We start from the raw sequence: 21,413 nt of genomic DNA, 5'->3' as shown, positions 1-21,413 counted from the left end.
ATCGATGGGAAGCCTCAGCACAAAAGCTGCGGGACCGGGCTATCAGTCACGGGCAGCCTGATCTCCCCCTGAATCCCGCTATCCCCGTTTCTGAGACTTCAGCACTATATGGCGGTGACTGGAGGCCAGCGAGCCAAATTCAGGCACGTAGATATGTAACGGGCGCGCCACAGCTAATGCTTTAAGACGTCATACTGTATATTTCACACGCTATTGCTGTCGCACTATTATAGCCAACTCCAGATAGAACGCAGTGTGTCGGGGAGTATTGCGACATCAGACTGCGCAGCCGAGCTGCTTGAGGAGAGGGAGAGAGAGTAAAACATCTTTATTGTTAATATTTGAATGGCGAGAGCAGTGTGGGAGGAACCCTCAGTCCAGGGTCCCTAAGATGATTCAGGCGATGTTTCGAGCCCGTTGTATCACAGCTCGGAGGACCTCGGGAGGTCCGTCGCGGAGGGCATCGTCCCACAGCTCTTTGTTGCGTAGGGGGTAAAGGAGAGTTGGCAAGGGAGGAAAGAGGTTTGCAGTGCACTCAATCGTGAGGAATGCGGAACACCGCGCATCTGGAGTGGTCGCACGAACTGAGCCCGCGTATAGACGGCGACGCGTTCCATCACTACCGTGACGGACAGCGTGGTCGACGACGACCGGGGAAGAAGGGAAGACGGAACAGATGCCTCCTCCCGTAGTCGGCCCGCGCTGTTCGTCAGGCTGTTTCACAAACAAAAACGTCACAATTTTGAGCTATCGCGCACAGTCCACGAGTACGGGGAGATCCGGCGTGGAAAGTTGAAGGCGATGCCTGCCACCCGCCTTACAGTGTTTGGCCGCCTTTACTGGCGGAGAGCAGCCTGATTGAAGCTACAAAGGAAACCCTTCAACGGTCTCTCTTGAGAAAGAAACGATTCGCAGTGGGGCCAATAATTCGTCCGGGGATCGAGTGCGGCACCACAGCCTCTCCTCGACAGTCATTGTATGCATTTTCAGATGGCCAGTAGGCTACAGTAGGGGGAGAGCGAATTATTTCATAGTCCGAGTTTAGTCATACCGAGTATGAATTAAAATTACTTGCCGGGAGCCTGGCTGGCGCATACTTGGTATATCAACACACACATGCATGAGTGAAAAGGAACAGTTGAAAGTAAGATATGTGTCCTGTCCGTTTCTTTTCTTTTGCAGTGTGTGTGTGTGTGTGTGTGTGTGTGTGTGTGTGTGTGTGTGTGTGTGTGTGTGTGTGTGTGTGTGTGTGTGTGTGTGTGTGTGTGTGTGTGTGTGTGTGTGTGTGTGTGTGTGTGTGTGTGTGTGTGCGTGCGTGCGTGCGTGCGTGCGTGCGTGCGTGCGTGCGTGTGCGTGCGTGTGTGTGTGTGTGTGTGTGCGTGTGTGTGTGTGTGTGTGTGTGTGTGTGCTCTCAATTATGTTCACCTGAGTATAATCATTATGTAATCCTGAGCATACACAGACACAGCGAGCGCCAGTGAAAAGATGTCGTCCACGCACCGTAAATCAGGGACACCGAAATGGACTCGAACACTGCGATGAACAAGAGCAGCTGGCCTCCGATGCACGTGTCCAGCATATTCAGGATGTACATGCCACCCTGCGTACGGAAACCCCCGACTTCTGTCTACGAACACCCAGGGTACATGTCAAGCAGCTATACTACCTTATAGTTATCGTTAAACTATAGTTATTCATTAACTGTAATCATATTTTAAACCCAAGCGTAATTTTCTTTTTTTTCTTCTTCTTTTTTTTTTTTTTGCAGATCGCTTGTGAAAGGCAGCGCGATTCCAACTTTTCAGACGGACTATACATGAAGCGGCGGACATTCAAGCAAGACCAAAGGTAAGGGTAGGATTATCTAACAGATCTACCTCAGCACGTTCAGAACGTATACGTGCCTGTTGTAAAGGCGTCGTGATGCACCAGTGGTCTTCGACGCTTTTCTGGTGCCTTTGAGTTGTTAGGCAACGTCGAGCGTAACACAGAGGCGAATTTCGTTATGTGTTTTTGCCGCATACAGTACCATAAATAAACCACCGGATGGGACTCTAGCCCTAGTGTCTACGGGAACTGCAAGAATGGTGGTTCAGCCAGAACGGGAATGATGGTAACCAGCCTAATGATGTACAGTATACGTTGTTACGGCACCACGAAGAGCGGCGCCTGTCAAAAGAAGACGATTTGACGTGTGTAGGTGGCCTCGACAGTCATCTTGTTTATGCACGGTTGTCTCTCTTGCATATATTGTAGATACATCGCTATATGTGACTTCTGCAACTTAACAATATGAATTCGGCTAAACCTCGTCTCTATGGCTTCAAACGGCTTTGTGACATTGTAAATCGATAATTATCAGCGAAGTACTCCGCTATATGTGCAAAAGTTCACAATGATTACGAATGCACGCAGAGACTAATAGATGGCGTCCAGAACATGGCGGAAATGACGTGTTTACGACTTCCGAAATCACTTTCGGCGCGCGCAGCCCGAAAGAAAGCATGGACTTCGAGATATTCTGTCACTCGCGGGAAAGCGGTCGCTCAGGGCTGAATTCGGACACCAGCTATTGTCCTGCTGTGGTGAGGAAATTACTATTGCTCGGAAACCTAGAAAGCTAAAGCATAACAAACAACGTCACAGGAACACTTGAAGCCACAAGAACGAAGATTAGACAAATCCAACTACTGACCATCATTGCCATGGTAAATCCACGGTATCTGAACGGGGAAATGATCTTCGAAGTTTCGGAGTACGTTCCCGAATGGTGCGCTCTACGCGTGCACAAGCCAACCAAGCGTCGCCTGGCAACGGGGACTCGCCTCTTCTGCACAACACTTTCCCTCTTCGGCTTCTGCAGTGCGTGTTCTTTTATTTTTTTCTATGCTTCACCACAAGCCCTGCCACGCATGGTTCCGAGCAATGGGAGCGGAGTGAGACGATTAGGTAGATGCCATTTTAGAGAGGAAAGGCCAACGAATAATATGACACGCTGCCAATTAAAAAAATATATATATTATTGTGACGTAGCCATTTGGGAGGTTACATACGGAATTTCGTGTTCCTGGCTTGGCGGAACACACGCAGGACGTACTCCTACAAGATCCCTCCCATCTGAACGATTCGCCATCTTGTGTAGGACTACTGTAGCCGAAGCCCATACATCTTGTCTTTCACATATCTGCTATCACTGCCAGTGCAAACCTCCGCGATCGAACGCGCAGCGAAACTGATCTTCAAGCGAGTACGTTAAAATTAGTTCAAATTACGCCCGCGGCCAAAGTATTTGAAAAAAAAAAGCGGTCTGCTCGCCACGCATACCTTGGTGGTCATGGGAATGCCCAGTACGAAGCCCAAAACGCTGACTAAGAAGCCCATCGCCGTCAGGTGCTCCTGCAGGACAGGATAAGCATCCTTCAGGGGTGTAAGGAGGCCCTCCACCAAGCCGAACTGTGAGGGGGGAAAACAACGAAGGACAAAATTAGGTAGATCCAGTGTACACTTACATTTTGTAGTCTATGTGATGCGAAGCTATCGTGAAGCCGTTAACTAAATGTTATAAAAACTAAGTGAGATGCGTGTAATTGCTTTTATTAATTCTCATCTTGGATATGCAACGCGTAATCTCATGCAATGTTCGTGTTTATGTGCTACACCGCTAACAAGATATATGCCGCAATGAAAGCAGCAGTTCACGAAAATGCACAACGTAAGACATCGACGCAGTGATCTCGCGAGAACGTAGGCAATGCTTGACGTTCGTCGATGAAAGAACGGTGAGAAGAAGTATAATACTTCACAGAGACCCTTACAATATCCATAAGACGGCTTGAAGGCGAAAGCCCAAGTGCCGATGCATTAAAGACGGACTCATGCCGTACACATCCACCTTAATTCACTTAGTCATCCCTTTTAATTCATTTACTCATGCTCTTAATTCACTTAGTCATCCCCTTAATTAGTCTACTTCGCTTAGTCATCACTCTTCATTCTCTCATTCATCTTAATTCGCTTACTCATTCTCTCAGTTCGATTAGTCTAATTCGCTTAGTCATCCTCAAAACGCATGATTCCCTTATCCACAAGATAAGTGAATCTACCGCAACGAAAACGAAAACATCCACGTTTTGGCGCAGTAACACGCGTATATGTGGCCTCGTTTGTGTGGCCCGTAGTATATACGCGTATGTGACCTCCTGCAGTGGCGAGTCAACGGTCGGAAAACAACAACAACCCAGTTTTCTAAAACGCTATCAGGCCTCAACATTGAACTCTGCTTGTTCTGCCGCATCGCACGTGCAGGCAGCAGCGGCGCGAACGGCTCGGGAACTCCCGTGAAACTCAGCGTGCGAAACAGCCTCTTGAAGAAATGGCTTTAGATCAAATGCAATTTCTTCTTTGCACTTTCTATATTTTTCTCTGTGCAAACGTTCTTTGAATGACAAGTTTAGTGGAGGTGATCAAGTTGTTTCAAGTTTCCTCACAGTGGAACTGTGTTTGAGCGTTACAAGGTGAAAAAGTATGAACTGTTAGTGTAAAAGCGAGAGTACTACGCTCAAGGCCTTTGTGAGTGACCCCGCTTTGCACTCGTCACCTCTAGCCGCCCTATAGCTGGGTGCCGCGATTGCGCTACACCGCGGACAGAGTGGGCGAGCGTGCTACAACCAAACAGTCGGTACTCGTGGGTTTCATTATGGGGGCCAAGCACACCTCGGAGTCCACGGCGAGGAAGAAGAGCATGACGAAGAAGGCGATGGCCCAGAGGTGCGGGAACGTGATCAGGGTCACGGCCTCAGGATACGTGATGAAGGCCAAAGCAAAGCCTGCGTCGAAAGCGGTATTTAGGGCATGCAGAAAATAAAAAAGAAAGAGGGAAAAAAGGGAAATAAAGGAAACAGAACTATAAGAAATATTATAGTAGTTGGGGGAGCAGTAGTAGGAGGTGGAAGGACAACACTAGCAAGGAGAGTGTCGTTAAAGCAGTACTGACATACTCTCTAAGTCTCAGAAACTACGCCGAGTGCTTCTGGCACGCAAACGTATGACACTTAGCAAGTACGGAGGTCTGGAAGCGCATATGAAGTGCTTTAATTTGGTACTAAGGTTATGGTGGCTAGAAGTTGTCCATACTAAGGTTGGTGTCGAAGCGCCGCCGGACCTGACGTCATCGACGTCAGGCCCGACGTAGGGCGTAAGGGTACGAGTTAGACCTATTTACACCCTTATTTCACCCTTAAGAGTGCAAGTTATTTTACAGTGTGTTATTAGGTGAATGGAGGTGGAAGAAACAGAGGTGGTCAAAATTAAGCTTCGAGCAGCCGCCACTACGGAGTGCCTCGTAATCGCCTCACGGTTTTGGAACGTAAAATCCCAGAATTAAATTATTCTAATGTATTTTTTCCCCTGTGTTGTGTTCCTTAATATTCCTGAAATTGAGTTAAAAGACCGGTAATTTGCCTTGCGCATTCCTTGACCTGCTGGTTTCACATATACGGCTGCTCTTGATATAGATTGCTTCTTGCGTCTAATTTCTTGGCATCAATCGCACATATCAAGAAGGGAGGCTTCGCAATTTACGATTTCATTTGAGCAAGAGTACAGGAGACCCACCCACCTCCCGAGGCCACGTTCGAGACGTCCTCGCCGAGAACGTACGCCATGTTTCCCAGCACGGAGAACACCGCTATGCCAGCCACGAAGCTCACCAGCAGATCGGCCAGGGCTATAATGTACACATCTCTGCGGGGCGAAGTGTGACAAGGGAAGTTATTTGTCACTGAAGAAAACAACAACAACTAACAAACAAACATGACGATGCATTTCGCAGAGCAGCATACGCATTACGTTGTGAAATTGCACTTGAATTTTCTGCACGAAACAAAACAAAACAAAAACAAAAGTGCTTATCGGCGGGGAAAAAAAAGCGATCAAAAAGTCTGCCACTTTGAATTTTGCGCCTAATACAGCGGCTTCGATATGTAAGTGCGACGGCACCTATTTCAATGTTTCGTATCTTCGTGTCTCTTCCCACTGAAAATTTACTTTCACCGAAACAGTTTTGGGCTACTGTCCTGGCCGATTGCGTAATTGTCATCCGCTACTGATGCTACCTATCGCTATTCCGAATATGTATCGTGTCATGTAGAGTCCGATAATGCGTTACACCTGTCTGCTTTTTAATGCAATTAGCATTGTTAGGATACCTACGAATGCTAGGGTGCAGCATTCATAGGTGTGGACATTACTGGGGTGTAACATATGCTCAGTCTAATGACTTGTTAGACTTTCATTCACATCCAGAAATGAAATGGGGTAGCAGAAAGCAAGCGCTTTCAACATTCTCACGCAATTCCTCAGTTAACCCCCTGTTAAAATATATTTAAATATAATTAAGAAACTGTTACGAATGAACACGAAAAGTAGGCTTATCTGTATGTGCAGCAGTGGTCTGATATAACCACAATGTCCGCATCTAACCGTTTTAATTTCACGTCAACTTGGGCAACAGTGCATTTGCCGGTCTTCAATGGACCTCTCTGGCGGCAGCTTACGTCACCGGGAATGTGCCACCGGGTATGGGCTTCTGATAATGTGCTCCTGGGCTCCTCTCCACGAGAGAGGAGCCCGGATGCAGCACACGCCTCACGCGTGCCACGTTTAGGCGGTGGAAATAGTGTGTGTCACTACAATGCCTCAATGCTAATCGTATTAACGTCGACAGTCATCCCGAGACGGTTTATGCCGGATTTGTTATTGTCTTTCTCGCTCCCGACGTCAGACCGGTGCGTTAAGAGATCTCACTTGTAGAGCGTGTTCTTGAAGTCGTTGTAGCTGCCGAGGCAGAAGATCACGCCCTGGCTCACGCTCAGCGAGAAGAACACCTGCTGCGCTGCCTTCTGCCACACCTGCAAAAAGTAAAGGAATGAAAAAAAAAGCGATTGCCTCCGAGACCACACTGGTGCACCTGGCGCAATCTTGAAGGCCACGAAAAACAAACAAACAAACAAAGAATTTGTTACAAAGGACACTAGCTAATACTGGTGCAAACCTTTATATAGGAGCTGCGAATGCATGGCGGTTCATACAGGGGGGGATTCGCCCTAAAAAAATTGCTTTTCTGAGTTCTAACAGGTCGGCGACTTCTTAAAAGGATCATTTTCAGCAAGTTATAATAATAATAATAATAATAATAATAATAATAATAATAATAATAATAATAATAATAATAATAATAATAATAAATTAGAGACAGCCCAACAAAGGCCCACAGTGACGTTTGTACAGAAACAGCAGCTGTAACTACAATAGCATTCAACATACAGCAAATCTGTGAAGAAATACAGAGGCTCTCTTAGTCCTACAAACAAAGCACAAAACCATTTATAAGGGTGAACAGAGAGCCAATGTAAGTTTTAAAAACCTAGCATATGCAATTTTCGCAATTCTATCGCTGCACATGGGCATTACGTAGGATAATTTATCTTTCGAATAACTTGTTTTCAGCGTTATCGCTTTCCGTATTTCCTTGCATCGTGCATTAAGCGATGTAATGTTTTGCTGCAGATGTGAAAGGTCACGTGCCGTTAACTGATGAGAGAATTCGCAGTGCTTACGCGAGCGCGCAGAAAATCATACGACAAAAAAGAAAAGAAAATGAAAGCTTAGAAATAAGAAGTAATGCAACAAGAACGGTCGAAGCCACTAGCATGAAGATTGCAGACAAATACATACGCGCGCCATACTTGCCGCTTTCTTTGCTTTTTTTTTTCTGTCGCAGGTGAACGACCGGAGTGCCAGCTGAAGAGATTCCCGTAGCGTTGATTTTATGGAAACATTGCGTATTTTTTTTTTTTTTTGCACTTCTGGGTTTTGAACGATTTTGTAATAAGAACCTGCTACATAGTGTGTATACACACTATGGAGCAGGTTTCCATATATATATATATATATATATTGTTACGGTTAATGTTAAACCGGCTTTATTCAAGGGACGAGATGGATGGTAAAGTCAAGATGGCGTCCTGAGGCTGCACCAGCTCACTTCTTCTTCCTCTTCTTCTCGCCCGGCTCATGCCGTAGCAATCCCCGGTTGCCAGACGAAGCCCGCTGGGCAAGTCCAAATCACTCGGAAAGCGTAGGGTGAAACCGCTTAAGACGGGCAACATGTACTAACTGGGTCCGGCTAGACCGACGACCAGTCGACGTCAAGCGTGCCACTACGTACGTCAAGTCACTCAAGCGATCTACGATGACGAATGGGCCCGTGTACTGAGGTAAAAACTTTTCGCATAAGCCACGTTTACGTTGAGGAGTCCACAACCACACAAAGTCTCCTTTGGCGTACGAGACAGACTGGTGTCGGCTGTCATAGCGCTCTTTCGATCGGTCTTGCGATGCCACAGTACGAAGACGAGCGATACGCCGGGCTTCTTCGGCAAGACAAAGCGTCTTGGCAACAGAGTACTCGCTGTGAAAGTCAAACGGTAGTATAGTGTCAATGCAGCTTAGCGGTGAACGTGCGTAAAGGAGATAAAAAGGACTGTAATCGGTCGTCTCATGCTTTGCAGTATTATACGCATAGGTGATGAAGGGGAGTACGTCATCCCAGTCCTTGTGATCGGAAGATACGTACATGGCCAGCATGTTAGTTAGAGTTCTGTTCGTACGTTCTACAAGCCCATTTGTCTGAGGGTGATAAGGCGTTGAATGACGGAATTGCGAACTGCAGAGACGAAGCAGTTCTTCTACGGCGTCCGCAACGAACTGACGACCGCGATCGCTAATAATCACACGGGGGGGACCATGTCGAAGAATAATGAATCGAAGCAAAAACGTTGCAACGGACGCAGCTGTTGAAGATGGCACGGCCGCCGTTTCCGCGTAACGGGTCAGATGGTCGACACATACGATCACCCATCGGTTGTCGTTAGATGATCGGGGAAATGGGCCCAGAAGATCGATACCCACTTGTTCAAATGGCAGGCGAGGCGGCGGCAGAGGTTGGAGAAGACCTGGCGGAGCGGTCGTAGGGCGCTTGTAGCGTTGACATTGTTCGCAACTGGCGACGTAGTGCTTGACCGTGTCCCGCATTCTGGGCCAGTAAAAACGCTCCTGTGTCCGGTTCAAAGTTCTTATGAATCCTAGATGGCCAGAGGTCACATCGTTGTGCATGGCTCTCAGTATGTCCGTTCGTAGACTCTGCGGCACCACCAGAAGGAAGCGTGCGCCTTTAACCGAATAATTGGTCTTGTAAAGCAGGCCGTCACGGACACAAAATCGACCGGTGGCTCCAGGACGCGATGCGGCCACAAATAGAGGTTCCAAACCAATATCATTTTCCTGCTCTGCTTTGAAAGTCATCGAGTCTGGGAATGTAGAAGAAATGGGAGCAAAACAGTCATCAAAATTGTCTTCGTCACACTCCGTCGTCGTCAGCGGAAGGCGGGAGAGACAGTCCGCATCTGCGTGGCGACGCCCGGACTTGTAGGAAATAACGAAGTCGTACTCCTGCAGTCGAAGAGCCCAACGTGCCAGTCGGCCACTCGGGTCACGGAGATTCACCAACCAGCACAACGCGTGGTGGTCAGTAATGATAGTGAACGGGCGTCCGTAGATATAAGGTCGAAATTTGTGGACAGCGAAAACAGCTGCCAAGCATTCTTGCTCGGTCACAGTGTAATTGCGTTCCGCCTTAGTCAAAGAGCGACTAGCATAAGCCACAACGTGTTCAGCTCCTTGATGACGTTGCACAAGTACGGCGCCGATGCCGATGCCACTGGCATCAGCGTGCACTTCCGTAGGTGCGCATCATCACTGCTGCCGACCTTTCATCGTTTGACGCGCAAGTCCAGCCACTTACGTCGAGCTGCGCAAAGAAAGATGTACTTGTACCACGCTCTGTCGTGAGAGTAGTGAATGGCGCCTCCAATTTATGGGCTTTCAATTGTTCTTGCGTCCCTGCCGTTCTCCCGCGTGATATGAAGCTTGCTGAATTTGACGAGATTACTTACAGCTCCATTACAGTTCTAAGCGAGGAGGAGCAGTCTCATAGTAGCGATCCCCAAAGAAGCATTTCTGAAGAGCAGATCCTACGAATGATCAACAAGGCACTGCCCTCACATGAGCGCCGCGCTCTCGCACAAGTTTTGTGGGCACATCTTTCTGTGTTCGATTTCACACAAGGCGACAAGCAGGCTTCACTCCCGCGTTCTCGTGCTCGCCACAGAATTGACACCGGATCTGCGCACCCCATTCGGCAAAAGCCTTACCGCGTTTCTTCAGCAGAGAGGACAGTTATTGCTGAACAGGTGAAAGACATGCTGCGTAAAAGTGTTGTCCAAGAGTCTTCTAGTCCGTGGGCAGCACCAGTAATCTTAGTAAAGAAGAAGGATGGATCGTGGCGGTTTTGCGTTGATTACAGGAAACTGAATGCGGTCACTAAAAAGGATGTGTATCCGCTTCCTCGAATTGATGATGTCATCGACTGTCTACATTCCGCTGCCTACTTTTCATCACTGGATTTGCGATCGGGGTATTGGCAGATACCCCGCACCTCCACCACAAAACTGTTACGGTTAATGTTAAACCGGCTTTATTCAAGGGACGAGATGGATGGTAAAGTCAAGATGGCGTCCTGAGGCTGCACCAGCTCACTTCTTCTTCCTCTTCTTCTCGCCCGGCTCATGCCGTAGCAATATATTTTAGCTTCTATGGAGCGGTACCGAGAGAGAGAGAGAGAGCAAGAATAGGAAAGGCAGGGAGGACAAACAGACGAGCACCCGGTTTGATACCCTCCACCGGCACCAAGAAATCCACATTTGGCGCAGTGGATTCGCGTTCGTTTTGTATAGGCGCTCCTAAGGTTAAAAAGCTTTCTCAATTAAAGGCGGGCTGTCGCTTGCTCACCTCGAACTCCAGTATCTTGGACCAGTCGGGGATGAAGTAGAACTCGAGGCCCATCCAGGCGCCGGGTAGCGTCACGCCACGTATTAGGAAGGCACCCAGTATGAAGAACGGCAGGGTGGCCGACACCAGCACCACCTGCGAGACAGGGTATTCAGTTAGTTGTTCAAGTTCAAGTTATTGACAGTCAGCGCTTGTGTCCTGTCCCTTATACTTTGTGGTTGCATGTGTTTGCGCTGTAAACAGTTTTCATGTCAAGGGTATTCACAAGCACGCGCAGCAGTGACCCCCACCCCCCTTCCCCCTTTCCTTTTTTTTTATTTCGAAGCGAATGGCTTTTTTTTTGGGGGGCTAATTTACATTCGCCCATTTTCGTGGTCGGTACATGGCCGATGGTCGAACTTTCACCGCCGATACAAAGGTGCCCATCCAAAGGGCACATGGTTTCGAACGCCCAATAGTAAATATATTAAATTTAAAGAGAAAGAAAAAAAAGATATCCGATATGGTTCTAAATATGAAACTTGAGACGGTCAAATAGACATTTCGCCGAATTTCATCATACAGCCGGGGTCATTTCGGAGGTTTTGAAGGTAGCGCAAATGAGGGGGGCGGGGGGGCGACAATGCGAATGTAGAACTTTGCTTCGACAAAGGACATGGCCTTCGTCTGTAAAGCGCAACGGAGTTGTGCGCGTTAAGCGAATATCCGAGACTTCTGCCGCCGCCTTCTTTCCCAGTGTGTCGTCTGCTGGAAGGGGCTTCGGTTCAGCGACAGATGTACTGGTTAGCGGGTACGTTCTTTGTACAGAAATGCGCCATGAAACGACAAATGCTATACCTAACGTCCAAAATGCAAGAAAGATACCCCTTTCAAGCACACCATTCCTTTAACAATGTGAAATGCTCTCTAGAAGTGTTCCACTGTTAGAATTACATGACAATTCGTCGTGGATTGTTTCTGCACTATTTTGTTCATTTGTAGTTTGTTGAATACGCGTTCTTTTATGTTATTTTTCTCTGTCTCATCTCCGCATGGGGAAATTATCCCCATCAAACAGTTACGCGAGACATGGCCCTCCGCACCTTGCCGGATGACTTGATGCCCCTGAAGATGCACAGGAAGATGAAGATCCAGGCGATCAGCAGACAGATGAGCAACTTGGGCTGAACCTCGCCTAGGTTTTCGATGCCGTCGCCCAGGTTGACCACGTTTTTCCTGGGAAAGCGAGGAGGCGCGCGTGCAACCGCTATACACTGCATGACACACGCTGCTCGATATTTGGGGGAAAATGCGTTAAAGAGTGCTATAGATGGACGGGTCAAGGGACACGAGTGGGCAGCACGGGCTCGCAGCATCAGCTGGTTTTACTGCAAATCTTATAAGCCACCTACTTACAAACTCGGCCAACGCACGTTCAACTTTGTAATCAACCAGGGTCACGCGAAATGCCGCTCTTATATAGCGGCTGTGTTTTCGTCGCCAACTATTGAACGCCGTCGATAGCAAACCGTGGCTCTGTATATGCATGTACTTGCTGTAGCCCACATCCTGTAAGAAGCCCGACGCGCATTCCAGAACGGCCGGGTCCCTCTCGATCACGCAACCGCAGCTCGCAAAAAAAAAAAAAAAAAAACAACGTGCGACTTCCTGGAACAGTCGGGTTTTCACCACCGGGCTGTTCTACGTTCGAGTTACTCCCTGCAGGAGCCAAATACAGTAACTCCATGTGACCTAACTGCGCCGGTGTGCGGCCTCGGGTGGTTACAAGCCCTCTTGAGGTAGTCACTACACGGGCGAACTGTGGATAAACTTCACCATGTAGCTCTGTTGTGCGCGTATGTAGTTGACTCCTACTACTCTGTCCGCTGCACGTTAATTCTCCCTCTCCCTGTCCTTTTGCTCGCTGTCGTGGCTTACCAGAAGAACTGCTGCGTTGCGGGCTCCGTGGCGTTGGTGCAGTTGGCTAGGGCAGCTCTGTAGGTGCTGTTCTCCACCATAACCACCCTGTCGTGCCACTTGACCGGCACGGCGTCCTTGGAGGTCGAGTTGGCGTGCTCGAACGTCTTGAAGAGCTCGCGGTCCACTCGGGAACAGGGCACGAGCTGCGGTCAGTCGACGTACCGATCGCTAGAACACACACACACACACACACACACACACACACACACACACACACACACACACACACACACACACACACACACACACACACACACACACACACACACACACACACACACACACACACACACACACACACACACACACACACACACACACACACACAACACACACACACACACACACACACACACACACACACACACACACACACACACACACACACACACACACACACACACACACACACACACACGTCCTTCGCAGATGCATGCCAACTTTAGAAACTGATACGTCAAAGTCAGCGACGCTGTGTGAGCAATAGTCTGGGAACGATGAATTGTACTTCTGGTTTGAAACGGCTTTGTGGCTTTGAAAGATATCGTCAATTTTTTCAAACAATTGAGATAGCCCGTTAAAAATGGAAAAACTCGCTGTTGTTATGTATGCCTGCAGAACCTTATTGCCTTCACACGTTTCGAGAAGTACGATAGCTTGGAAATTTAGAAAAATAAGGAGTGATAAATAAAACAACAGGCACGTCCGAAGCCGCGCGAGCACGAAGAACAGACAAATCCATGCACCAGCCCATTCATTCCGACGGCAGCTGAAACACCGCAGAGCCAGGTTTCCCTCTAGTAATTCTAGTAGGCAACTTTGCTGTACAAATACGTCGAACGTCGTTGTAACGAAGTCACACCTATCGCAAAAAATACATTCGTTATATACGATAGATGTTATAAGCATACATTCATCCCCCTGCATAAATCCCCAAAAAGAAAAAAAATAAGAAAGGCATTGCACATTTGCTTCGCTATAACCAATATTTCGTTGCATCCATGTTCGTTATATCGAGGTTATACCCTCACCGATACCGCTCGCTACGCGAAATGGTGCAAGTGGAGCCGTACCGCACTGGCGCCTCGCACGTAGCAGTTCTTGTCGGCCCAGGCCGGGTCGCAGGAGGCCCAGGGCAGCGGGTCGAAGCACGAGTAGTACGCGTACAGCAGCGCGTAGGCCAGTATGACGTTGTAGTAGACGGCGATACCAAAGCAGGCGTACGGCATGCACCACCCCACACCTGCAGGATTTCAGTTCTTTATTTGCTTCGTCACCGTACAGTGTAACGGGAGGCGGACGGACTCATATACCCATGCACATTTTTACAGCGGTACGCACCTGTCGTGGGTTCCATGAGCTCTCGACGTATTCGTGTACACTGCGCGAATAACACTCGCGCATATATAGAGGGGTCAGTCGGCCGATTCGCTAAGTTGCTCGAAACTTGCCAAGTTTCGCCTCTAGCTTCCGTTCTCCGTTTGACTACGACGCAGCCCATTTTCTTTAAATGATAAACGATTAATAAGGCACCAGGAGACAACCTCAAAATCCATGGCGTCATGGTTCTTGCGTCTTCTTTCAGGTTAGCCAAGACACCTGTCACGGTAAGGGTGAGTTTTTTTTTGTTTTGTATCGCAGAACGGTAATTTACTAACACATATGCCAAGTGATTTTCTTTTCTCTTTAGCAAAATTCAAACAAAAATTTAACAAGAATGGAAATAGTTTTGAAAGAATACTGCGTCCACCTAAACCAATTCGGCGTTTTCCCCTCGCGTCCCTGTTAAACGTGTGGAGGTTGCCCGAGTGTTCCTTCGATAAACGAAAACAGTCATACAGTCGCTAGCTCGCTTTCGGAGTAATAACGGTGTCCGCGTTCCCGTTCGCTACACACACGCGCGAGTTGTTTCGGCGGCAAAGACTCCTCAACGAGGACGTCGCGTACCTTGCGCCAGGGGCATCGAGCTGAAGGCCGCGACGGGACCACAGCCGCCGAACTGTCCAAAAACAAGCTCCATGTAGTACATCGGCCGGCCAATGGCTGCCACGATGCAGATATACGGGATCAGGAAGGCCGCTGCACGCCAGCACAGTGGAGACCATAGGCACACATTTAGAAGACTCGGGGAGATATAGCAGATAGGCTTACGCGAAGCCCTTGCGTACGTGCAAAAATAGCGAGGGAAAAAATAAGCTTGAACTTCAAGACCATATTGCAACGAGATTTTTGACTGAGTAAAACCAAAGAGTCGAGTTTCCGGTAGCGTTGATAAATCAAACCTCGTTATAACGAAGTCGCACCCAACATAAAACTACGTTCGTTATAACCGATATTTATTATAAGCAACACTTATGTAAAACACGCGAAATCCTAATTTTCAATTCCAGTCATGCGTTCAGGATCACTTAGCAGCCCCGCAACAAAGCCTACTTTCTTTAGCGCAGATAAATTAAACCTCGTTATAGCGAAGTCGCATTTGACAAGAAAATATATTCGTTTTATCCGATATTCGTTGTAAGAAACACCCAAGTAAAGCACGCGCAATCTTGTGCATTGCAGGCATGCGCTCAGGAACATAAACTGGCCACATGCTTTGTCTGCGAATGTGGGCATTTGTGTTAAATACTGAAAAATATATTGCCACGACATCGCTATTAGGCGGCCACTGACGTCTACGCCGTGTACTGACGTAGTAGCTGCAAGCCTACATGCTTAGACGTCATTCGCAGCGAAACAGGAATAAACGCAGTCTTTTTTTTATCCGCATCGCCAGTCAAACGCTTCACATCTTCTCTTGCCTGCTTTGTAAGGGAACATCTTTATATATATATATATATATATATATATATATATATATATATATATATATATATATATATATATATATATGAAGTACGAACCGTCAAATGAGACCCAAAATATTGGAGAACTACTGCAAATGTGTGGTTAATTAGGGGTCGCGACGCCTGTTGGCAAATAAACGTAAACACGAAACAGGGAGGACAACGATGCCTGTTTTTGCTTTACTGAACAGCTTAGTCTATTGAAACAAAGGTACCTATGAAAGGAATTTGGATCGAAAATGAATCAGTGATAATCTTCCAACGTTTCCAGAACAAAGGCGTGCATGTGATACTACATCACGTGCCTCCTCCGTTGTCGTAGACGATGTAGGGAAACCTCCAGATGTTGCCCAAGCCGACGGACAGGCCGATGCAGGCGAGCACGAACTCGAACTTGTTCGCCCACCGTTCTCGCTCCACTGCCATTCTGCACCGACGAGAAGAGAGAGAGAGAAAGCATAGGAGAGAAAAGGCAGGGAGGTCAACCAGACGAGCGTTCGGTCTGCTACCCTACACTGGGGGAAGGGAAAGGGGAAAACGCCGACGAGAAAACTTTTGAATCACTAGACCTCTGGCGCAGCAAGCGCGCTGCGTCACCACCGCGGAAAGTTGGAGAATGGCCTCTTGTATTTTTTTTTTCAGGGCCTGTTCAGTGAACGCCAAAACTAGCGTTCTGTTAGGAGGGCGCCATCTTCCCAGTGGTCGACCACAGTTTATGGGCATGGTTAGGGTCACGCAACTTTTCTTTAATCAAGCGGCCCGCAGAGGCAAATCAGCAGGCCCGGAACGACAGCAGGCGCCGGTCAAAAGTTGGTCATACTCTAGCTATAATTGAGGTGCTCAATAACTGAGAACGTGGTTGCGTAACGTAGTGCCACCGCCGTGGACGATTGTCTCCTATCCGGAGCGTTCGGTCACTTGAAGAAATACAGAAGGCTATAAATGTTGGAGATACATTTTCATCTACTTCGATGACAAGCCGCTCACAAAGGGGATATTGGATATTTTTAGTTTCGCCGCATTAGCATTTACACACTACCGAGACAACCAAGTCTTCAGCAGTCCTTGTGGCGTGTTATTGCGACTTCGAGTTCAACCGGAGCGCACGTAGATATTAGTGCACAGTCACAGTCAATGTGCAACTTCGCTGGTGGGGCGCAAAGGTCTCGGCAGCCTCATAATAATTAATAGTCGGTTTTTTCCCTTTGACTAGAACAGCAAGAAGAACATCGTTTCTGACCTGTTGCGCTTCAGTAAACTTTCACAAGATGTCGGTCCTGTCGCAACTGCTGCTGCTTGTATACACCTCACTGGTACCCCGGTATTCCGTAAACTGCAATACGCTGACGAACAGGCTAAAACGTTCCGTTGAACCCTGGACAGGACTTTCATCACGAGCGTTCTCCGAAAGGACCCGTTACTGGTTCTTTTGGAGAACGCTCATGGGAAGAAAACCCGCGGGGGAAGAACCTGACAATCATTGACGTCCGGTCTTGTTGTTACGGCACACTTAGTATTGTTTAAGCGCAGTGACAACGAGGACAAGCAAGCGGACACGCACAAGCACCTGCCCGTCCACTAGCTTGTCCCCGTCTGTCACTATACCCTTTAACAATGCTGGCGAAGAACTCGTATGGGTTCTTTCGGAAATCCGTATGGAAATTCGAGTACGAGTTTTTCTTTTGTATATACATATAGCTTCATCCTACTCTGTTGTGAATGACAATTTTTTTTTCGCTTTCGTTAAACTCTCCACCTCCACCTTAGCGATCTCCGCAGAAACTATTTTTGCCACAAGTCCAGCTAAACAAAATCACCACAGTACCGTTTCCCGCGGTCACGTCTTCGAAAGTAACAACAAGGTGCAGCAGAATAGACAAAGCGAATGATCTCCACTCACGCTGAAACAGGTTGTTCGGAAGGCTTGAGATTAGAGATGAGCTCGCGTAGTGCGCGAAGGTGCAAACTGCGCTGACCGTTGGAATAACTGATGACGATGATGATAATACAGATCATGACCTTGAAAATTTGGCTCATACCCACTGAGGGGGAAAACATAAATAAATGAAACTGAGGTGAAATAGAAACAAAGGGTGCGATTGAGCTTTGAGACGTGGAGGACATAAATCGTGAGTTAGAGTTGACACGAACGAAATCTCCAGCGTATCACTGAAGTTTGTATCTCTCTTTCGCTCTCCCTCTCAGAGAAATTACGAGAAAACTGCGAAAAGGAGACGCGAGTCAGAAATGCATAAAAGAGCGTTAACGTTAACAATTGAGCCGGCGAGAAAAGGAAAATACTTTATTAGCAATACATATGTTCACCTGGGTGCGCCTGTTCCGATGGTGACCATTTAGAACGGAATGTTGCTCGTGAGCGTACTTGCGAGAAGACGACGAAGACAGAGTGAAGCACCGTAACATGCGCGTGTGGTAGACATCGTGTGAGAAGGAAATAAGAATCGAGGCGAAGCTGTTTCCCTACTTTAATAATGATTGTCTTTCACATCACCCACGATGATGATGATGATGAAAACGTTTTATTTAAAGGAAAGGGGGAGGGGAGTTAGGAGAAGGGTGGTCGTATTCTTATTCCGGAATTCCGTTGGCTAAGGCCGCTGCCCTAGCTCTTTCCACGAGGGCTCGCCGGTCCTTGGGGGTTGAGCTGGACAGGGCTGCCTCCCATCCTTCCTAAGGCATCATTAGCTTGGCAGGCCCATACCATATGGTACAACTCTGCTTTCTGCCCGCAGAATTTACATTCGACCGAAAAGGATTGTGGCACAATAGCGTGCACGTAGCTTGAGTCATGAAATTTGTTTTGTTTGATTGTCTTGTATTCTCAATACTTTCGATATTTCTACGCAAGACTCGTAAATATGTCGTCCATTCTTATTCGTAGAGTATGTTTCGGATTTTTCTGCTCTTGCAAGGCTGACTGCTGGTTTACGCATCGTTCCTCCATTTACGAACTGTTTCGTTGGAAATTAGATTAATTTTTCTATTAACTACTGAAGCTCCCTTCTTTGACTATCCTTCACGGTTCGTTCGTGTCATTTTGATGAAAAGAACAAACAAAACAGACCGGCATACAGACACACAGACAGAAGAACTGACTCAGCAAACTAACAAGCAAGCAAAAAAGCTCATTTCAGGAGCTCCCTTTGTTACGACAGAAACAACTTCTTTATATATGCCCCTTATTTATATTTTTGACGCCAAAGCCGAAAAAAATATAAAGGAGGGGGAGCGAAAAAGCGGCGTTTGTAGTCTGTAGCAGCGAAAGGACACCTAAATTCCCATTGGCTGCAGCACCACGTCAAGGGCGGGCCTCGACAGAGCGGGCGAAAGGGACCACCTGCAAAGAAAAAAAATACTGACCCAGCTTTCCCCACTCGCCTCGGCAGTTCCATTGAACGAGACATGAAACCAGACCTCACTTTCACCAAAAACGCAGACAATGCCCATTGGCGCAACATCCAGCACGACCTCGGGAGTGATAACTCTATCACCGAAATTACTCTCCCACACCTAACAGCCGTTACGATAAGAACAAGGGACATTACTTGGACAGACTGGGATGCGTTCCGTAAACGCCGTGTAACAGCAACAACGGACACTCCCATTACCGATATAGAAGCATGGTCATGCAATCTACAGTCTGACACTAAATCGGCCACCCGCACTATCCCAACAGATGCCCCGACTGAGCGCATGGACAGCAGACTCGCCCACCTTATCGAGGCCAAAACATCCATCCTCTCTAGATGGAATGGACAACGGCTCAATAGAAGACTCAGACGCAAGGTCGCACTTCTCAACAAGGAAATTGAAGAACACTGCCACGTTCTAAGTCAACAGCAAAGGACAGAGACCTGTAACTCTCTAGACGGGCAACTCTACCACCCCCGCACGAGGAAAATCCTCAGACATTTGCTTGATAGCACCACCACCCGCTAATATCAACAAGATCGCCTCACCAAGCTTTTATTCAAAGAAAGCAAGACGCATGGCCAGGACCACGTTAAGAATACATTCTGTCAAAAAGTACATCCCATCTGGGCCCACTCAACCTCACGGGCCATACACGGGGACCTGTAACCCTGCCCTTGATGATTTCAGCATGGCAGAGATTCACGCTTTTCTGCACAAGCTGAACAGTCGTTCGGCGCCAGGCCCAGATGGTTTTACGAATAAAACAATAAGAAATCTAGATGACCCCTCGGTGAGACAACGCGCCGAATACATCAACAACTGCTAGCGCCCAGGATCCATTCATCCGACATGAAAAACGGCCAAAGTAATTATCCTCCCCAAACCCGGTAAGCCATCTAGCCTCGCCAATCTCCAGCCAATCTCGCCAACTTCATGTGTAGGCAAGGTCATGGAGCACGCACTCCTAACCCGTGTAAGCACACACCTCGAAGACACATCTGTTTACCCCCGACTCGATAATTAGCTTCGGAGAGCACCTTTCCATCCAAGACGCTATGCTCCAACTTCAGCATCAAATCCTAGATGGCAAATCCCGTCACACGAAGGCGATCTTGGGCCTCGAGCTCGAGCGCGCCTTCGATAACATCATGTACTCCACAATCCTCGAACGCATCTCCTTACTCAACCTTGAAGTACGCACTTACAACTACGTAAGAGACTTTCTATTCAATCGAAAGGCATTCCTCTCGGTCGGAGTCATTCGATCGGAGGAACTCTCCCTCGGCAGCACGGGCACACCGCAAGGCTCTGTCATTTCCGCAATACTGTTTAATCTGCATGGTTATGCTCGGACTTGCACAAGAACTACAAAAACTCGACGGCATTGAACACACCATATACGCCGACGACAATACAATCTGGGCTGCAAAGGGCAGTGACGGCCAAATCGAAACTGTCCTACAAGACGCCATTGACTTCGTAGAAAATTATCTTCAAGGCACAAGACTTCGCTGTTCCCCTGAAAAGTCGGGGCTTCTCCTATACCACCCCACACTCCGTGGACGCCCCCCACGGGGCTCCACGAATAAACGCCAATACGAGGAAGTCAAACCCCGCCTGAGGGATGGCAGACCCATAACCGTGGTCCCTAGCATCCGCGTTCGTGGTATGACCACAGAAGCAAATGGAGCCAACTCTGCGGCTATCTCCAAGATCCTTCGACAGACCGCTAATACATCCAGACTGCTGAAACGAGTGACCAACCGACGACGGGGTATGAAGGAAAAAGCCTCATCTGCCTTGTCCAATCTTTTATCATCTGTCACATTACTTACGTTGCGCCCTTTCTCGACTGGTACAAAACTGAAAAGCCTAAACTGGACATCATCATCAGAGGACCCTATAAGCAGGCCTTAGGACCACCTAACCACACCAGCACGGAACTTCTACTACAATTAGGTATCCACAACACGCTAGACGAGTGAATCGAAGCGCAACGTCGATCCCAACTGGAACGGCTTACCCTCGCAGAAACGGGCCGCAGCATTCTAACCAAGCTTGACATCACCTGCCACGACCAACCTGGAGACAAACACCCAATACCACGCGACATTCATCAATGGATACAGGCCGACCCTATTATTCCTCAAAACATGCACCCAGACCACAACAAAGAACGCATGCAGGAAGGCACGAGCTGCCTCCCTCATCAAAGCTTATGCCAACACCGCGGGCGTCACCTTCATCGACGCAGCTGAATACCAA

At 48.0% G+C, this 21,413-nt stretch overlaps 1 protein-coding gene across 1 annotated transcript in view; it reads right to left on the bottom strand.

Moving 5' to 3' along the window:
* The window catches only part of LOC142557488 (sodium- and chloride-dependent GABA transporter 2-like), a 26,413-nt gene extending 6,212 nt beyond the window's left edge, over positions 1 to 20,201 (bottom strand). Inside the window, exons 1-12 of the mRNA XM_075669377.1 lie at positions 17,614 to 20,201; positions 16,019 to 16,140; positions 14,815 to 14,946; positions 13,941 to 14,110; positions 12,826 to 13,010; positions 11,991 to 12,123; positions 10,909 to 11,043; positions 6,805 to 6,908; positions 5,618 to 5,742; positions 4,714 to 4,826; positions 3,325 to 3,453; positions 1,501 to 1,600 (exon numbers count right to left, since the gene is read on the bottom strand). Coding sequence (XP_075525492.1) covers positions 1,501 to 1,600; positions 3,325 to 3,453; positions 4,714 to 4,826; positions 5,618 to 5,742; positions 6,805 to 6,908; positions 10,909 to 11,043; positions 11,991 to 12,123; positions 12,826 to 13,010; positions 13,941 to 14,110; positions 14,815 to 14,946; positions 16,019 to 16,140; positions 17,614 to 17,837 — 1,672 coding nt within the window. The 5' untranslated portion in view covers positions 17,838 to 20,201. The remainder of the gene's footprint in view (positions 1 to 1,500; positions 1,601 to 3,324; positions 3,454 to 4,713; positions 4,827 to 5,617; positions 5,743 to 6,804; positions 6,909 to 10,908; positions 11,044 to 11,990; positions 12,124 to 12,825; positions 13,011 to 13,940; positions 14,111 to 14,814; positions 14,947 to 16,018; positions 16,141 to 17,613) is intronic.
* Between the last annotated feature and the right edge of the window lie 1,212 nt (positions 20,202 to 21,413).

This window comes from Dermacentor variabilis, chromosome 9 (assembly GCF_050947875.1).
Source record: "Dermacentor variabilis isolate Ectoservices chromosome 9, ASM5094787v1, whole genome shotgun sequence".
Lineage (NCBI taxonomy): Eukaryota > Metazoa > Arthropoda > Arachnida > Ixodida > Ixodidae > Dermacentor > Dermacentor variabilis.
This window is presented reverse-complemented; position numbering and strand designations above follow the sequence as displayed.